This window comes from Silurus aristotelis, assembly GCF_946808225.1.
Source record: "Silurus aristotelis genome assembly, chromosome: 18".
Lineage (NCBI taxonomy): Eukaryota > Metazoa > Chordata > Actinopteri > Siluriformes > Siluridae > Silurus > Silurus aristotelis.
In genome coordinates this window covers 23,275,424-23,294,454 of record NC_139591.1, presented here as the reverse complement: position 1 = coordinate 23,294,454, position 19,031 = coordinate 23,275,424, and the positions used below count along the sequence as shown (strand labels likewise).

Here is a 19,031-nt window from a genome sequence, read left to right as displayed (position 1 = left end):
TTTTTGGAGGGGATAAAAAAAAAAAAAAAGATAATAATAATAATAATAATAATAATAATAATAATAATAATAATAGGACCATTTAAAAGGACCAATCAGATTCTCTGTCAAATTTAATTCTGAAAAAATTTACATAAGCAAACTGGATATGCACAACAAATCAGATCTGACTGTAAAGTTTGTGTTTTTATTGCAGTGAACACACACGCACACACACGCACACACACGCACACACACGCACACACACGCACACACACGCACACACACGCACACACACGCACACACACACACGCACACACACACAGTTCCAGCCCGAGCCTTAGCAATGGTCTCACGTCCTAATACGGCAGGGCAGCATGGGACAGAGCGAGAACCTCCCTGGAGAGGACTAGCCCTTGACTTTGATTGCAAGAACAGAGCGGTTTTTCCCACAGGAACAACAACAACAAAAAAAAAACCTTTGGCATCGGAGAAAGAACAAAAAACAAAAAGGGAACTCGAGAACGCTGGCATCAGAACGTAAATAAAAAAATGACATCAACACAGAAACCTTTGGCCTCGAATTTCCTCAAAGTCTCGACGCTCCGAAAAAAACAGAAAAGAAACCGAGGTGAACTGATGGTTAGATCGATTTTTAAAATAAATAATAAAACGGATATCGTAAAAAGTTTTTGGTATGTCGGATGAAGAAAAAAAAAAAAAACAACAATCTGCCGTCCAATCACCATCCAGGAAAAACTATTAAACCACCAACATTGCAATTTTTCCAACTAAATATAAAGTGGAAATCCAGTACAAACACCAGCATATAAACAAACACTACAGGACCAAATGATTGTGGACACTTTGGACTCGCATCACCTACACCAGTAGCTCACTTTACCAACACCCTCGTAGCTCTAAATCTCCACAAAATCCTGTGGAACATCTTTAGAAGAGTGGAGGTTTCACAGAAGAACAAGGGGAATAAAAGTGGAACGGGATGTTCGAAGAGAAACACATACCGATCTTATGGTCAGGTGTCCACAAACTTTTTGTCAATAGAGTAAAGGTGGAAAATAAACAAAATAAAAAAAAAAAACAGCTAATAAACTCACCTCAACATGAACTTTTAAATACATTCGCTTGCATCTATTATGTTCTTTCTTTACTATCATTTCTAGAGAAATTATTTGAATGCGGTTTAAAGCTGGAGAAGATCTCGGTCTGTATCTTTATCGAAATATTTTACCATTTAAAAGGGTCTCATCCGTGTTTACACTTTAAATCGAATGAATCTCGTCCACATTTTTTTTTATCTCATGGTGACGACATCGACACGAGAAAACATCGGTCTGTTAGAGCACGTATTTCTTTCTATGTATTTGGTGTTTCGAAGCCCAAAATTTCGCACACAAACAGAGCGTGTCCAGAGCGTGTCCAGAGCGTGTCCGCTATCCACTCGTCCACAAGCCTGCTGCTACATACATTATACACAGATTACAGTACACAACCCCATACTGAGCACAATTCACCATTAAGACCCCTGGGTAGGTGAGACCATGTGTCAATGTACATTATTTTCAAGTTATGATGGAGTCATCAGAGCACATCTCCATCGTAACTCGTGGACCACCTGTTTATATTTATATATGCAGAGTTATAATTTATTCCTGAATGTTCAGCATTTTACACAATGAACAATTATACTTTTCAATTTTTTGTAGACAATAAATAAAAGGTACCACTGAATTTAGTTATATTTCCATTAATAATGCATATTGTTAAAATAAAACAAAAAACAAAAAACACTTCAAGTATGGTACTGTTGTTTTTGTGCCATATGGCTGACTGCGCTGTAATAATAGTTTTTGCCAAAAAAATAAAAAATTTAAGTCAATCTGAAGTAACTTCTCAAATCGGTCCTTGTTTTTATAAAAAAAAGAAAAAAAAGAAAAAGAAAAAGAAAAGTGTATTCCAAGTGTGGTTTTGACTCTGGAAACAATCAAAAGGATAAAAAAATCTGAATGAGTGATTATTTTTTTTTGTTGTTGTTGTTGTGTTTTGTTGCTCGGTGTAACTAAAACCAAAATCATGTGCATTTAATAATAAAGATGGCTCTGGAGTTAAGACTTTTTTATGCTCAACTCACTTCGCTTCGCTTCGATCCCTCGCTGGAAAACACTGCAGCTACAGTCTAAAGGAATCCAAGCACACGGCTGGGGGGGCCACCCGATCGCAATCGGAAATTTCAACACGCAGCTGAAACACGTGGAACAAATAAAAGCCCTTTTAAATTTTTTTTTTTAACACCCGCCCCCCATTGTAGGCGATACAGGGTTCTGCCATTTTACTTGAGAACCTCCAGAACAGACATATTGCACAGCGCCCTGCCTGAACGTGGCAGTTACGAAACAGTCTAAAACCACATTTATATACAAGTTTATATGTAAAACACTGTCAAATACAAATACAATGCTGTTGTTATAATCACACGGTATATGATGGAGTCACAGTTCTACTGTATTATAAAACACGCTCACGTCAAGACACACGAGTTTTTCTAACGATAACGATACGATTAATAGATTCTTTCGAAGCGCACGCAGCCCACGCTACAGGAGACACAGTTGCATACATGTTCTCAAACATGGCATCTTCATTCAATATTTTTTTTTTTTTAAGGAATAATAATAAAAAGAAATCTGTTAAATATTTGAGTTCGGTCGAGTAGAGGACAAAAGCTATGTACAGTAAAACAGTACCGCTGAAGTTCTGACCAGTGTGACAACAAATTGACTTCACGCTCACAGCAGGGATACGACGACACGACGACGACAACGACGAGGAGGTGGATTCCAGTGTCCTCCATTTTCTTGGCACCTTCAGGTAAATATATATATAAATTATGAAATATACAGGAAGAAAGGTCCCAATAATAATAATAATATTAATACTAATAATAATACAGAGGAAATCCTGAAGACTTGCGAAAAAACAGTCATGTAGCCTTTGTGTTTGTTTTTGCACAAATCAGCCCCTAATTAGTTTTTTGTTTGCTTTATTAACGTGTCCTTTGACCATGTGTGTTTTTTTGCGTCAAATCTCGGGTTCTGTTGTTCCCGAGGTGTACAGCTAGGATGTAATGTAGCTAGCTGCTAAGTGTAATCCGTAATCGATGCAATGTTGTTTAGATAATTATTAGCCGTAAGGCGTACAGCACATCAAATGTTTTTTTTTGTTTTTTGGAAAGTAAACCAAACATGCCAAGACAGCTGTGCTACACTTATACTGCATCATATGAAGAAATGTCACGTCAAAAGCCTCCGAGGATGCGAGTCTTTATTCTTTTTAAAAAAGACAGAAAAGGGAGGCTGGTCTTCATCCGAAACCGCTTTCACCGATTGGTGGTGATAAAAAATATTCCTAACAACACAAAATTGAAGAGAGAAAGAACGATGCGGTGAGGTCCCGTGTCCTCCAGTGAGAAAGTGCATCTTTGTGCAATCTGGAGTCGGGCAGAATGGTTCGTCTGTTCGATGATCCGCTCATACATTCGTCCTGTGACCGGAGGCAAAGTTATACAATCTGCAATAACGTGTGTCGCTAACGCGAAGCAGCTAACAGGAGAAATGAGGAGATGTGGCACATGGTTAGTCACAGGTTTCTCTGATAACATTTTACGTCCCAAAAAAACCCCAAAGGGAACGTCAGCTCTCTCTGGGTACGGTCTATCAGTGTTAATATGTTCCTTTGATAAGTCATATGACTCGTTTAAAAAAACTAAGGTACTTTTCCACCCGTTGATCTGTATACTCAATTATTACACTTTACTTTGTTTACTGGTTCGTCACGTTTTGCATAAAAGACTTGCTTTTCAACGCTGCACAAAACAGCAGCCCTCATTATCCCCTTCATCAATGGGGTTTAAGGTGACTGTTACCTCAACCAGACTCTGGGACGAGCCCTGGGAATGCCACCCAAATGCCAACACAAGCGTGTTTCCACTAACAAGCTGGCGATACACACGATAACCGACACTGTCCGGACCGCACTGAGCACTGCTACACGTGGCACGCCGGGCGAGGAGGAGCTGGAGGTCCTCCGGGGGGTTTCTTGGTATCTGTGCGTTTTATGCAGATCAAACAGAGGCGCTTGAGACCTTTACGGAAGGCGCTGTTCGACAAGCTGTAGATGAGGCAGTTACAGAAGCTGTTGCTGATTGCAAGCCATGTGGTCAAAAAGGAGGCTGCAGGATGGTGGTATATTCCAGCGCTCTCTACCAGAAAGTAGATGATGTACGGTAACCACAGCAGGTAGAACACACTGGTGATTCGGAAGAGCACAGTGGCATAGCGTTTGTCAGGGCCTGGCGGTTCTCCTGGCTCCGTTTCCTGCGGGCCAAATCGCGCCCGGCGCTCGCTGATCTGTCGGGTATGCTGGCGGCATATCCGGAAAATGTGGGCGTATGTGAAGCACACCGTGAGGGCTGCTGGTGCGTACAGCGCTGCAACGATGAAGGCAGTGAAGATTGGCTGAGTGGTCCAGGACGACGAGCACCACTCGATGACGTCACCGTGATACCCCGGCTTGCCCCAGCCGAAGAAGGACGGCAGGAAAATGAGGCAGGAGTAGATCCAAATGAGAGCGATGCAGGCACGAAGACGGCACGGCGTCACCAAGGCCGCATAGGACAGAGGCCGTGTGATGGCCACATAGCGGTCCACGCTAACGCACGCCAGTGAGGCCATGGAGACGCTCTTCAGCACACAAACCATGTAACCAAACACCTTGCAGGTAAGCTCCTCGTCCAGCCCTTTCAGATGGTGCAGCAAAGACAGGGATGGGATGAGGCAGCTTACTCCCACCAGCAGATCAGCGTATGCCATTGTCTGGATGAAAGAGCTGGTGGTGTGGTGGCTCAGTAAAGGCGCGCAATGAAACACAAAGATAACGACTAAGTTCCCGGAGATGATGAGCACCGTGAGAAAGAGGATGACGATGACTTCAAGCAGGCACGTGTTAAGGATCTGAGAGTAACCAATGTCCAGGAGGCAGAATGTCACAGCGCTCTGGTTCAGCTCAGTTGTGTTCATCTTGTTAAACGAGTGTGTGGGCACACAAGGATGGAGGAAGCTTTCCTCTGGGGGGGTGGGGGCCTAACTCAGCAGATCTTGCCCAGACTGCTGCTGGCCCCGGCAGACAGGATAGACGTGCCCATGCCTGATGTCTGCCATCTCAGCAGGAACACGATCCGCTCATTTGCGCAGCCTACGGAAATCCTTTGGTACGCAGGTTGTATAGAAAGTCTATATCCGAGGTATGACAAATCGAACAGTTAGTAACTGTACGATCCGATACGTAACCAGACAGGACGTACCAACATGAACATCTCCCACCTTTATCCTTCACTTCCTCTGAGGCGCAGCTGTGACGGAGCAGGAGAGATCGATGTCGGCGTCAAAGTGGATGATAAAAAGGAAAGAGGAAGTAAAGTCCTTACCACTCTGATTGAAGGATCCCCATCTTTCCTCTTAGCACTGATTAATCTGCAGGTAAGACAACGGAAATGGTCCAATCAAAATCTTGCAATCCTAAACAGCATTATCCATGTGTGTATTTTCCTTTTTTTGTTTTTGTTGCAGAGTAACTTTGGTCGGACGGACAAGAGCAGGGAAATCCTCTTAGCCTCTGCAGGGGCTCCCACTTTCCCGAGCTTTCAGTGCTTGTGATCGAGGATGAAAGGACAGCCGGCGGTGATTGGCATCTCAAACAGAGCGAAGGGTTCTCCTTGGAGAAGGCAGTGTCTGGAATGGTAATGAGGGAGAGTGTGTGTTGCGGTGCAGAGAGCACAGTTAGCCTCGCTTTCCTTCCTCCTCCCTCTCTCCCTCCCTTCCTTCCTCTTATTTTCTCTCTCTCTCTTTCTCTCTCTCTCTGTTTCACTCCCTCCCTCCTTCTCTCTACAGCACTGATGTATTTGTGCTCCCTCTCTCCCTCCCTTCTAGTGCATGCTGCAGCAGCAATGGAACTCCTCCTCCTTTCAAATTCAGCCAGTGAGCAGATGCAGAAACAAGAACTGAGGCATCCCCTTCTCTGGGCCGGACTTCAACTTTAATGTTTGCGTTTGTAAAGAGAAGATTCCCCCTTTATTTGCCAGATACATTGCTAGCAAAATGCAGAAATACAGTGTTTAACATTTCTTAGCATGAGGCCGCATCATTACGCACTCACCCTAATTTGTCCAATAGCAGCTTCGATATGAATTGTTTAACAGCAGCAACTGACAACCAGCATGTGACATCAACGTACAGATTTTCTCTCTGGTGTACTGAACCATTAGCAAAGCATCATGATGCCTGATGCCTAGAGGGACCACAACGCCGCAGTTATAAAAGCTGGCAGACTAAAAAAAAATATATAAAAGCTCAGTATTATCACTTGAGACAAGTACAGAGATGTGGTTTAAGCTTTAAAAAACATTCATGGTTTTCTGTTATTCTGGATCTATCTTCCACCCTGAAGCACTGTTGATCCACCATTTAAAAAGTCAAACTGTTTAAAAAATTAAATAAAATAAAAAAAAAAGAGCACAGTTTACAGAGTAGGGTGGGTGCGAAAGCGAGATCTTGTTGTTTCCGGGAGAGAAGCTCACGTGTGAGGTCTTAATTAGTATTTCACGTTTTCTCTTTGTTCTAACTTGCTGTCCATGATAAAATCACTGACGGGGTAAAGCACGTGGTAAGAATAGCACCAGCTGCACAGCTCCCGATGTACACAGGACAATGTCTTTTGGCACACTGACTTACAAAGGTGAGTGCTCCCTGTGACTGTGTGCTGTTTTTTTTTTTTTTTTTTTTTTTTTTTTTACCAAAACCTTTACTAATAGGTTTCCTTTTTTCAGATTAAGAAACTGAGGGCTTTTATCAAAACCAGACAAGACTCAAACAACCCCAACCTGTAAAAAGGATCCTCAAGATGTTTCTCAAGATGTTCACCCTTTTGGTACTTTTATTTCAAATCTTAAGCACTTTCATCTATTCATTTAGTTCTGACCATCTCTATTAATCTTGGACATTTCCTCAGATATGATTAACCTCTGACTGGTTATTAGGGCATCAAACGCAGCTGAATTATTTATACATTAGCACAGAAGGACTTTAAATAGACGAATGTGAGTAGAGTGCAGGAGGTCTTTACTGTTTTGCAGCTGGATTTCCGCCTAGTCTTCATCTTCCTGCTCCACAGTGACCAAGATGCTACTCTGACTAATAAATTTACCAAATATGATCGTTGCTATGCAAATCTGCTGGAGAAAGGAAGCCGTGTAGCTGCTGCTTCTGCAGCACTTTTGCTGCCTCTGGGGTTTTAATAATTTACACCAGTGAATTATTAGTGTGGGAAATGATTCAAATAACATTGAATAATGGTGAGGGGTCTGATGTTAGATTCTTAGGTTAGTGCTTCCTTTTCTATTTAGGTCAAATGGTTACACCTTTATTACGACTCAAAGACATTTCTTATACTTCTGTCCACACACACACACACACACACACACACACACACACACACACACACACACACACACACACACACTTTTTTCCCTGTTGGATCTCCAGACATGCTCCCCTGCCTTCATGCATTCCCTCAGCCTGGTACATGAGGGGCTAAAAATAGAGCTGAGTGAAAGGTGCAGAGCCGACCACATACAGTTCATCCATGACAAAGAGGACAAAGAAAGAAAGACAGCACGAAAGAGAGAGCTAGAAGAACAAGCCAAAGAAAAGGAAAGCGGAAAACGAATGTGTGAGAGAGAAAAAAAGATTAAAAGCACAATGTGAGGTGGCACATTTGAGATCATGTCCTCCAGAGCTCAGGTTTGCCCTCTGGCCCGGCCCCAGTTACTGCTCCATCAACTCAAACACAGCTGGTCCATTTACAGTCATAAAGCTCAGGAGAAATTTAGTTTGTGACTCGTATTCCAGCTAGAAATTCAGCTGTGTCACTTATTTTCCACTAGAGGAATGTATCTAACAAATATTGATCTCCCACAAATTATATTCTTAAATTATGTGTACGATATTCTAATTAGTCTTTTAATTAATGCAATAGCAGTTGTTAATCCAAATGTACAAATTAATCAACAAATTGCAGCAACTAGAAAATCCTCAGGAATCCTCAGGATGGAAAGATGTAGCTCCAGCCTGGAAGTCCCAGGGTGGACATAAGACACCTAAGAACAATCAAAGGAAGCCTCAGGCTGGACAGAAAAATCCCAACACCAGGCTTCCAAGGTGGTACAACCTGATTAGACATAAAAGCCCCAGGTTGAATAATAGAAACCCCAGGCTGATCAGAAGGATTTTTTGTTGCCAAAAGTAGAAACTTTGAGGCAAATGATGGACTGTAACTCCAAGAACACGTTACAGCAAAGACTTAGTTTGGCTAATTAGTGATCTATGGGATGACTAGCGGTATTATTAGAACTGTTATGACGACTAGACGGTAAACTGAAGCTTTTCATGGGTGAAGTAAAACAGCTGGATAGGTTATAGGACTAAAGCTCCGTGACACATTTCATCCTCATATTTTTGATCAGGTAGTCAAATGGCATTGTGGGTAATGCACTAATCTCTTTACCAAAACAAAAACAGATTAAACTGATTAACATGGAAATTCATTACAAAACAAATCATGGGCACCTTTGGAGATATAGTGATTAATTTGCTATTCCGTGCAGATCCCTCATAAAGCTTCAAGACCTTTTTAACCTTCTCGGATCTCTGCTCAGCTGAAAAGTTTTGCTTGGTAAACAAGCAGCAGGTTTGTTTCTCTGAACAGGTGAAAGATGAGACTCTGTGTTCTGTTTGGCAGGATCCTGCCGGAGTGCAAGTGTGAAGTCACAGTTTCGGCACGAGAGAGCAACAGGACAGGCTTTGTGTGAGATGTTTGTTGCTCTTCACTGCATGGGGTAATGTGTGAGGAGTCCATCTCCTACATCTGGACAATGCATGGGTCTGGAGAGACAGACAGTGTGCCCTCTCTCAAGGTTAAACCTTGAGGTTAAGGTGTTTTTTTTTTGTCAATATAAAGAAAGTGTTCAGCAGGACTGGGTAATATTATCATCTCAATAATGACATACTCCTGCTTGCGATATTGTGATGATTTAATGTACATTTTTGATATAAAAAAGTAATTTATGTTTGAAGAATCTTATTATCGAACAAGAGTAAGGGTGCGATGCCTTGAAAGAACTTTAATGCGAGATTTAAACTGATAGTCGTAAATCCGACTTGGTGTTTAAGGAGTAAAAGCCTATTTCCCGTGTAGTTTCCATGGCAATGGGAGCAAATACAGTGCGGAAAAGGTGAATCCGCTCTGGGCGTATAAATCAAACGTATTGTCAACTAAAGCCCTCGGTGTCAGGACACTTCCTGTATTTATACCCGGAGCTCTGATTAAAATCAACACTGGGTATTAAGTCTGCCATTAGGGCGCGAGGCTAAAGAGAAAGCTGTCACCAGAAATGGTGGAAATTCTATACGTCTGAGTTAAATGTTTACTGTGGAAATAAACGTCGACTACATTTTCATCGGTGAGTTTGAGAGGTTCAACCTGCTGAGGATAAAAATCGCCTGAAAATAGAAATGCGGCTAATTCAATGGGTCTATTGAATTAAACACAATGGTGAGTTATGAGAGCGCTGGCATTGTTTGTCTCGTATCTGGGAAACAAATCGCCATTCCTACGAGGCTCCTGCAGCACACACACATGCATGCACACACTCATGACGGACGATAAATCATACTACACTTGTGTGATGTTAAAAGCGACATGTATTATTTATGTACGTATGGCGCGAACATGCAACACATCAATACGACATTACAGCATGTTCGGAGAATACGATCCATTATACACTCGATACATATTTTCCAAATGACTTTTAGATTAAGTGCATTTACTTCTGCCTCATTTCACTCCAGCAGTCGCATCATCACAGAACAGCAACGCGAAGCCTTCTGGCCAGTGAAACCACCAGGCTGGACAGAAGAAGCCAGCAGCTCTACCAGCGATTGGACAGAAGAAACCAACATCTGACCAAAAGAAGCTCCAGACGAGACAAGAGAAGCCTTTGGATGCATGAAAGTCGTCCCAGGATGCACAAAAGAATCCCAAAAACAAAAGCCCCAGTGTGGATGGAAGAACGAAACAAAAGAAGTGTTGGGCTATGAGGGAAAAGTCCCAGGTTGGATTGAAGAACAAAAATTAAACTGATGAAGGTGGAACATGTTAAGGATAGAAGAAGCCACAAGACGCACCACAATGCATAAAAGTGAATATAAAAACAAAAGGCTCCAGTATAGAAGGATGAAAGCCCAATGTGGGTGGAAGAAGCCTGGGGATGAAAATGGAAGCAATAAGCTGGATACATGGAGCCATTGGCTGAAGATTAGAAGCCCTCTGATAGACAGAAAAAACTTGAGAAAAACAAAACCAAGTCTGGATTTAAAAACTATGGACTATGCAGAAATGTCCCAGTTGGGACAGAATCCCCAGGTGGTCAGCAGAAGTGCTAGCCTCGATAGAAGAAGTCCTAAATGAACAGGCAGAAGAGCTTAAGAATGGCCAGGATGGATGTCAGAAGCCCATGGGTATATAAAAGTCTTGAACTGACCAAGTAGGACCAAGTAGAAAATCCTGACTTTCCTGAAAAAGGACCAGACTAAACAAGCACGAGGAACAGTTTATATATAGTTTCCGACAAGCACTTATTGAAGTTCTGAGCATATAATCATCATAGTTAATTATTTCATAATAATGATTATAAATAATTTAGTAATATGAGGTTACATCATTATTTGATGTAGTTTCTGGGACATCTGATTAGATATGGAGGACTGTGTAATTGTCCTGGTGCTTTAGCGTACAGTGAAGCTTGGGGTCGGTCGGTAAAGGGGACAGACCTGAAACTGCCTCACAATCACAATACATTAGAACTGTGATCCGGTTTACAATCCGACCCGTCACGTCTTCATTAACGCCACGGGGTTCGACTATGATCGCTCTGTAATGAGAAACGGCAGTGAAATACTGCACTGAGGACACGGGTTAAAGGTCATATAAGGATCAGAACATAGGACATCTGTCGAGATACACAGATACCAGTGTTTGATTTAAATAGAATCATTCTTTTATAAGCTCATAATGTGCTTTAAGTGAACGCTGCATCTTTAGGTTGAACCTGTCCATCAGCTGTACCAGTTTATCCACGTTTTTGTAGAGACGTTCACACTTCAGGTACTAATCTATTCACATCGAATCCCTCCACCACGTTTACAACACAAACAGCCTTAATTATATATTTGTGAAAACCTACAACTCATATTCTGCCATTTTTGGACTTTTTTTTGTTTATAAAGTTGCTTTGTGATGTTTTTATTGTTAAACTGAGCTGAAAGAAGCGATCCTCTGGAAGACCTGGTTCAGTTACAGCGTACAGTGTCACTGTATGAAGAGTGCCGTATCGGACGCTATCGCATGGAAACTGATGTCAGAAGTCACACTACAGAGATCACAGAACATCAGAGGTTTGAGTTACTGAAGTGCCACATGAGAACTGACAAACGTAAAACCAGCAACAACACGCTGATCCCTACCTCCCTTCATCCACAAAGCCTCAGGGTCTGTACAAACTCAGAGATTCTACAAGCGTTAGAACTAAATTCTTTAATGACGAGTAACATGAACAGATCCCTTGTTAGATTCAGTGTGTATTAACCTGGATGATTTTTTTTTCAATGCAACCCAAACTATATGGGTATAAGGGTAAGGAGGCCTGGAGTGCATTCAGCATGGAGTGGAGATCTTCCACTTTAACCCATGGAAAGCAGATGTTCGTGGAGCTGGTTGTGTGCGCAGTGGCACTGTGATGAGGTTTGAGTCTCATCCTAGACATTTGTGTGCCTCCAATTTGGTGCCAACAGTTTTGATAAAAAAAAAAACCACAAATGGGTGGAAAAGTCAGGTGTCTCAATACTTTAAGCCATACAATGTAGCTTATAAATAATTTTTTAATCCTAATTAACATCATTAATCTACATCATGTGACCAAGTTAATGATTTCTAACGCGACTTCAGCTGTTTTTTTTTAATAATGAATAATGTATTAGCATAAATCATACGTGACTAGATTATTATATAAATAATAATAAAAGATATTTAGAGAATAAAACCCAGTCATTAATGTTACACAGGTCAGGTGACTCTCAGTGTCGCTCTCAAGTCCGGATAAATGTGGAGGGTTGAGTTATGAAGGACATTCACAGGTATCGTTAACCAACAGGGGAATTAGTTTCATTAAAAATAAGACTTTTTTTTTTTTTTTTTTTTTAACCATAGTCCTAAAATAATACAGAGAATTTAAACATATTAAAGTATTAAAATTGTATAATATTTTTGAAAGTTTACTTAAATCATGAAAAAAATTCTGCATTAACTGCTTTAGAAAACCACATTTCCTTTGAAAGGTTTTGTTCTTTCTGTTAACAAAAACACCAAAGAGTTCATTTTAAAATTTTAAATAAAAATACTAATTTTAATAATTTTTTAAATAAGAAAAAACAAAACAAAAAAAAACTCTTTCGAAGATATAAAAATTTACTCTTTAGTCAGTAACACTGGTCTGACCTGAAACAAAGGTCTGTTTTAATTGTAACAATATTTAGATTTTTTTTTTAGTACAAACTCGACTTGAGCTAATAAATAAAATGAAACCACAGAGAAAGAAGAGAAAACTGATTTGGTGCTGTTTCCTTCTCCGTTGTAGAGGCTGTAATTCAGGAGTAAATGAATGCGTTGTTAGCATGTGGTACAAAGTGCCTCAGTCAGCTCTCTCTCTCTCTCTCTCTCTCTCTCTATGATCAATACTCTCACAGATGCTAAAGTAAATGCTTATAATGCTCGTCTCCCACAGCTCATCCTGCCTGTTTCTCAAACGAGGGGAAAGAAATCTGGAAATTTGGGAGAGGAAAAAAAAAATGCAGATTGGACCGAGAAGAGCGTCTACAAGACACTGTGAATTAAATAAAATCGGTTAAAGCAGAACAGAATGGAAAAGAACAAAACCGAACAGAATTATATAAAGACTAGAATAATGTGAGAGTATAAACTTTCACACACACACACACACACACACACACACACACACACACAGAATGTGGAACCGCAAACACTACGGTGTTTAAAACCTTTGCTTGACATCATCTACAGAGGCATAGACCTCCGTCTGTCTCACTGCCAGACTGTCTGTCTGACTGTGTCTGTCTGTCTGTCTGTCTGTCTGTCTACCTGTCAGTCAAGTCTGTCACCCTAACTGTGTCTGTTTGTCTCACTGACTTGTGTCTGACTATCTGCATGTGTCAGTCTGTGTCTGCCTGTCTGTGTCTGCCTGTCTGTCTGTGTCTGTCTGTCTGACTTAAGTCTGTCTGGCTCACTGACTGTCTGACTGACTGCATAACTGTGTCAGGTAGGTCTGTCTGACCTTTATTTGGGCTCTGGCATGAAGAAGAAGAAGTAGAAGTAGAAGAACATCTTGTAGCCACCTGGGAGGCAGATTACTGCAGAATGTTGATTTTACATAATTGTGAGTGACACGTCCGAGTCGAGTAAAAACTCGACTCGGAGTATAAAAAAAAACGGTAAAAGTATAAAAAAAAAAACGGTAAAAGAGAAAACGAGACAAAACACCACAACTGCAATGTACATCTAATCAGCTCTTCGAATAGACTTAATGTTACATATGTAGAGGAGTTTAGTTAAATAAATACACGCCTTTTCCTGGTGCTGTTTATAAAGAAGTGAACTGAAACTGCCTCGACTTCTGTGGAGAAGAATGAAAAACACGTCTCACGTGTCGAGCACAGTGTAGAGTAATATCTATAGCTCGCTTTCTGATATGGAGAGTTCAGAAAGCTGGAAAAAAATTTACATTTGTTTAATAGTCGTCAAAAAAGGAAACTAAACAAAAATAAACAGATTTCCAGATTTAAAATAAATAATTATTAAAAAAAATCAAGAGATAAAGAAATGAATAGTTAAATTGAAACACATATTTGAATGCAAAGTATTATTTTTAAGATACGCAACTTGGCCAAAAATATTGGGACGTGAATTTTGCAACCATTTGTGCTTCTTCCTCAAACTTTTATGGGAGACACGCAACTGTACATGACGTCTGTGGATGTGGTAGAATTAAATTTTCCCTTTACTTGAACTATGAACTAGGAGACCCAAACCTGTTCCAGCATAACAATGCCCCTGTGCACAAAGCCAGCTCCATGAAGATCTGCTTTCCATCGGTTGGAGTGGAAGATGAAAGCACGGTCAGATAAAAAGTGGTTAGATTTGGTCACATAATGTGTGTATATTAATGACTAGAGATGTTTAATGATATTTAAATTGTTTAGTTATTAGCTGCCTTCCCATATACCGTTGCACAGATGTGCTGTATAACACCACCGGCTATGCAGTAAAGCTCCATGTGGCTCTGTGCCCTTGCAGCAAATGATAGATTTATCTATTAAGCAGCACAAAAGTTAAAAAAAACCTTCACACACACACACACACACACACACACACACACGGATCTAACCCTGCAGTTTTTATCTGCATCAAAAATCTAAAATATTTCTATCGATAATACACTTTCTGTAGAACATTGAACATGGAGCATAAACTCCCTCAAAGTTCACAGGAATCGAGATCCTAACAAGAGAATCAGATTAGCAGGTAAACGATGAACTGGTGAGACATGTTATGTTCCTGCTCTATAGCAGGAGATCTTCCACTCCAACCCATGTAAAGCAGATCTTTGTGGACAGGAGAATTGTCATGCTGGAACAGGTTTGAATCTTCTAGTTCAAGTGAGGGAGAAAATGTCATGCTAATGCTGAAAAAGTCCGGTGTCCCAATACTTTTGCTCAACAGTGCAAGTGGACAGTGCAATACAGACGTGTGAGAAGGTGTTCAGAGCGACAAGTCATGAGTTGATCCGGTTAAAAACAATTGACCTGAAAACAAATGCCGATGTAATCGATGTTTCCAGACGCCCTTCGTTCTACAGAAGCAAAGTGTGAAATCCGATCACACGTGTTCACTAGAGAGCGGTGTTAAAAGGTTATATATTAGTGATTGGATGGCTCGAGTCGGATGTGAACACCTGCGTCTGAACAGAGCCTTAGATACACGTTAACGCTGATATTCCGCTAAGCATCAGATCGTTTTTCCTCCTTCACACAAATCGAATTGTTCTGCATCAGGAAACACGTTTTACATTTTCAGGGAGAATATCGTTCGAAAACTCCTCCAGTTACACAAAGTGGAAAATGTTTCCGGAAATCCGTCTAAAAACGGACCGTGGGAACCAGATCAGTTAAGGAGAAAACACCTGCACTAGCAAATCTACACACACACACACACACACACACACACACAACCCAGCTTTTAAACCCCTTTTGTATGCCTCCATTAGTGACATGACTAAGCCTTCCATAAAACCCAGTCACTTCCTAAAAGCGGACGCAGGAACCACAGAAATGTTTTCAATCTCACTCGGGTTTTGAAACTTGTTGACATCAACCATGTTTAAAAACAATTAATCAGAAAAGTGAAAAAAACCTGAACGGAAAAAAAAATGGAAGAAAAAAATAAAAGTGGTACATGAATTTTAATAATAATAAAATATGAAATACACACAAATGCGCAGATAAAGTAGAAACCTCCTGGGAAATAACACAGAGCTGAGAAGATCTAGAAAATTCTGGTTCCTGATCACTGATCTAGAACATAGAACAGACCTGGAGATCTCAGGTCTAATACTTTACACACACATATACACACACACATGACCACTATTAACCACCTGGTAGAGGTAGACTCTCATATCGAACACTTGTACTTTTATCATGTGTTTTATTGTATTAAAGAATGAGCTTATAAATAAACAATTGTATAAATTTGCCAGTTTAGATTAATATTTTGTGAGGCTTGAAAAGTATTGTTGATTTTGTTGGTATACATTTTACATTTAGCAATAATTCGCCCCCAATTTTGCCAAAGGAACATTGCGTATTGTGTTTTTTCTTTTTTAAGAAGTGAGAAGACAAACAGAAACTCTTAAAAAAAAAAAAAAAAAAAAAAAAAGTCTTTTCTGCAAGTGTGTGAAACGATAAAAGAGCTTCCTTTGTTGCATTGTTTTACAAAATAATAAATTTCATTTATACACTGCGTGCTTGAGGGTGTAAGGGCCTTGCTCAAGGGCCCAGCAATGGCAGTTTGTTGATGGGATTCAAACTCATGACCTTCTGGTCCACAATCTTACCTGCTGAGCTCCTACTTCTCTTCGAGTCCAAGGGGAAAGACAGACTTACCTTTGTAATGAGAGTGCGGTACTCCTCCACCTGATGGTCGTTGTTGTGGCAACCAGCCAGAAGTTGCCACACCTCCCCCCTGAGGGCTTCAGGGACGCCACTGCGGACAAGCGCCGGGAGCGTTTTGGGGCGTACAGCCAGGTTCAGGTGCCTGAGAGAGAGAGAAGGAGGGAGGGTCAAGTCAAGCAAGAAAATGTCAAGCAGCTCCATAAGAATCTGTAACAACTTTCTGTCAGGTGACCATTAAGCAGCCTATCAACTTATTCCTACATCTAATTAACAGTTTTCTACATGAAGCCACGGTTCGGGTTGATTCTCAAATCCGATTGGTCAGTCAATAATTTGACGTTCACACTAATACGGCATCGTTTACATGTTATGGTTCCCAGCGAACGCCCTGGAAACGGATTAAAAAACATGATATGATGACTTTTTCTTAAATTTGTTTATTTAAATATCATTTAGGGAAGGAGTCTCCAGTGTCAGCGACTCGTAAATGACAGGGGTGAAGCTTTGAATTTATGAGTCGCTGACACTGGAGACTCCTTCCCTAAATGTTATTTAAATCATATTGCTTTCGGTCTCCTCTGATTCAAAAGGGGAAACAAAAAAAACTAAAAAAGTGCGGCGTATTTGGATTATTATTGTCTGTGCCGATTAAAAGATTACTTAGCAGCGCACCAGCACTTAATCAAAAAACATTTTTTAATGCAAAATTAAAATATATACTTTTATTCTAAAAGTGATTACGGAAGATAAATTAACTTCTTCAATTTAATAAATGAGGTCTGTTTTTTCATTCCATTGCACATTTTTACTTTCTTTTTCTTGTTAATTATAAAAAAATAAATAAAAAAATATGAATTATATCAAAATGGTGTTAGTTTTTTAAAGAGTAAAAATATAAGATATGTAAAAAAAAAATAATAATAATAATAATAACAATTAATTAATGAAATCTAACCAATTTCATGTACCTTAATTTTTTACATTTTTATTGTAAAGAGAAAAAGCATGAGTATTTGCAAAAAAATTATGTATGTGTAAGAGGTGTCAAATTTTTTATTACAGCTACTATTTGATAAAAAGATTGGAGACACTCACGCACACACACACACACACACACACACACACACACACACACACACACACACACACACACACACACACACACACACACACACACACACTTTAATTAATTTTCAGCGCTGTTTTTAATTGAATTAATCTGGAGGATACGATTAGGAACAAAAAGAATAATGGTGTCGGGAAATAATCTTCATAATAAGACTCTTATCAGACTCTGACCATCCCTCCTTCCATTCTCTCTCCCTCCTTCCATTCTCTCTCCCTCCTTCCATTCTCTCTCCCTCCCTCCATTCTCTCTCCCTCCCTCCATTCTCTCTCCCTCCCTCCATTCTCTCTCCCTCCTTCCATTCTCTCTCCCTCCCTCCATTCTCTCTCCCTCCTTCCTTTCTCTCTCCCTCCTTCCATTCTCTCTCCCTCCCTCCATTCTCTCTCCCTCCCTCCATTCTCTCTCCCTCCTTCCATTCTCTCTCCCTCCTTCCATTCTCTCTCCCTCCTTCCATTCTCTCTCCCTCCCTCCATTCTCTCTCCCTCCCTCCATTCTCTCTCCCTCCCTCCATTCTCTCTCCCTCCCTCCATTCTCTCTCCCTCCTTCCATTCTCTCTCCTTATTTCCCTCCTGTGAACGAGTTCTCAAATTAGAATAGCCTGTGTGTGTGTGTGTGTGTGTGTGTGTGTGTGTGTGTGTGTGTGTGTGTGTGTGTGTGTGTGTGTGTAAAAGGAGAATGATGTCAGTGGTAAAGAAGTTTGTGACGTAAGTACATGGTTCTGAGTGTGTAAATGTTGGAGATTCGTGAAGAACTGAGGAATGCCCACGGTGTTACACCTCTTTGTGTGTGTGTGTGTGTGTGTGTGTGTGTCTGGCAATGCTGCTCAAGGACAATGCAGCAGTGGTCCCCACACACACACACACACACACACACACCACAAAATCGAATCAGCAAACATTATTTATATTTTTGTGACACTAATTCACATTCAGCAAGCAAAAGAGTGCAAAAGTTTGTGCACCCTGTTTTTCCCCATCTGTCCTGCCTTCTACCTTCATTTAATTTTCAGCTTAAAAATGATATAATAAATACATAATACGTGTATTCAGTATCTCACTAAAGTGAGTGCACCCCTGACATTTCACCAACTATTTCAGCATGTTCTAAAGGGACTGTACTGAATACTGTAGAAATGAAACGTGGATATATTTAGAGTATCAGTGTGCAGCTGTATATTAGTACTGATTTACTGTCCTCTGAAAATAACAACATACAGACATTATTGTCTAAATAAACGTGAGTACACCCTCAGTGAACATGTCACAACTGTGTCCAGAGTGTGAATATCTTCAAATCAAAATGGACTTTGGTTGGAAAATATCATCATCATCATCATCATCAATCAATAACCGCATATTTATCAGTCTCTTTATCGTCTCTACACAGAACATCCACCTTGAATGAGCTAAATAAATAAATAAATAAAGAGTAGGAGAACAGGAGGGAGAGAAGGAGGAGAAGAAGAGGAAAAAATGAGAAAGGAGAAGAAA

At 40.4% G+C, this 19,031-nt stretch overlaps 2 protein-coding genes across 6 annotated transcripts in view; both read right to left on the bottom strand.

Annotated features, from left to right (window-relative positions):
* rabgap1 (RAB GTPase activating protein 1) overlaps positions 1-19,031 on the bottom strand; it is a 54,610-nt gene that overhangs the window by 23,422 nt on the left and 12,157 nt on the right. For all 5 annotated transcript variants that reach the window (XM_083568684.1, XM_083568686.1, XM_083568685.1 and 2 more), the window contains one exon: positions 16,407-16,557. In XM_083568684.1, coding sequence (XP_083424810.1) covers positions 16,407-16,557 — 151 coding nt within the window. The remainder of the gene's footprint in view (positions 1-16,406; positions 16,558-19,031) is intronic.
* On the bottom strand, positions 1,921-5,950 carry LOC310741203 (putative G-protein coupled receptor 21). The gene has a single exon (XM_083568822.1). The coding sequence runs from the start codon at positions 5,073-5,075 to the stop codon at positions 4,044-4,046; it is 1,032 nt and encodes a 343-aa protein (XP_083424948.1). The 5' UTR covers positions 5,076-5,950; the 3' UTR covers positions 1,921-4,043.

What these genes read in the sequence shown, in the direction of transcription:
- LOC310741203 (XM_083568822.1), bottom strand. Translation starts at nt 5,075, where the DNA reads ATGAACACAACTGAGCTGAACCAGAGCGCTGTGACATTCTGCCTCCTG.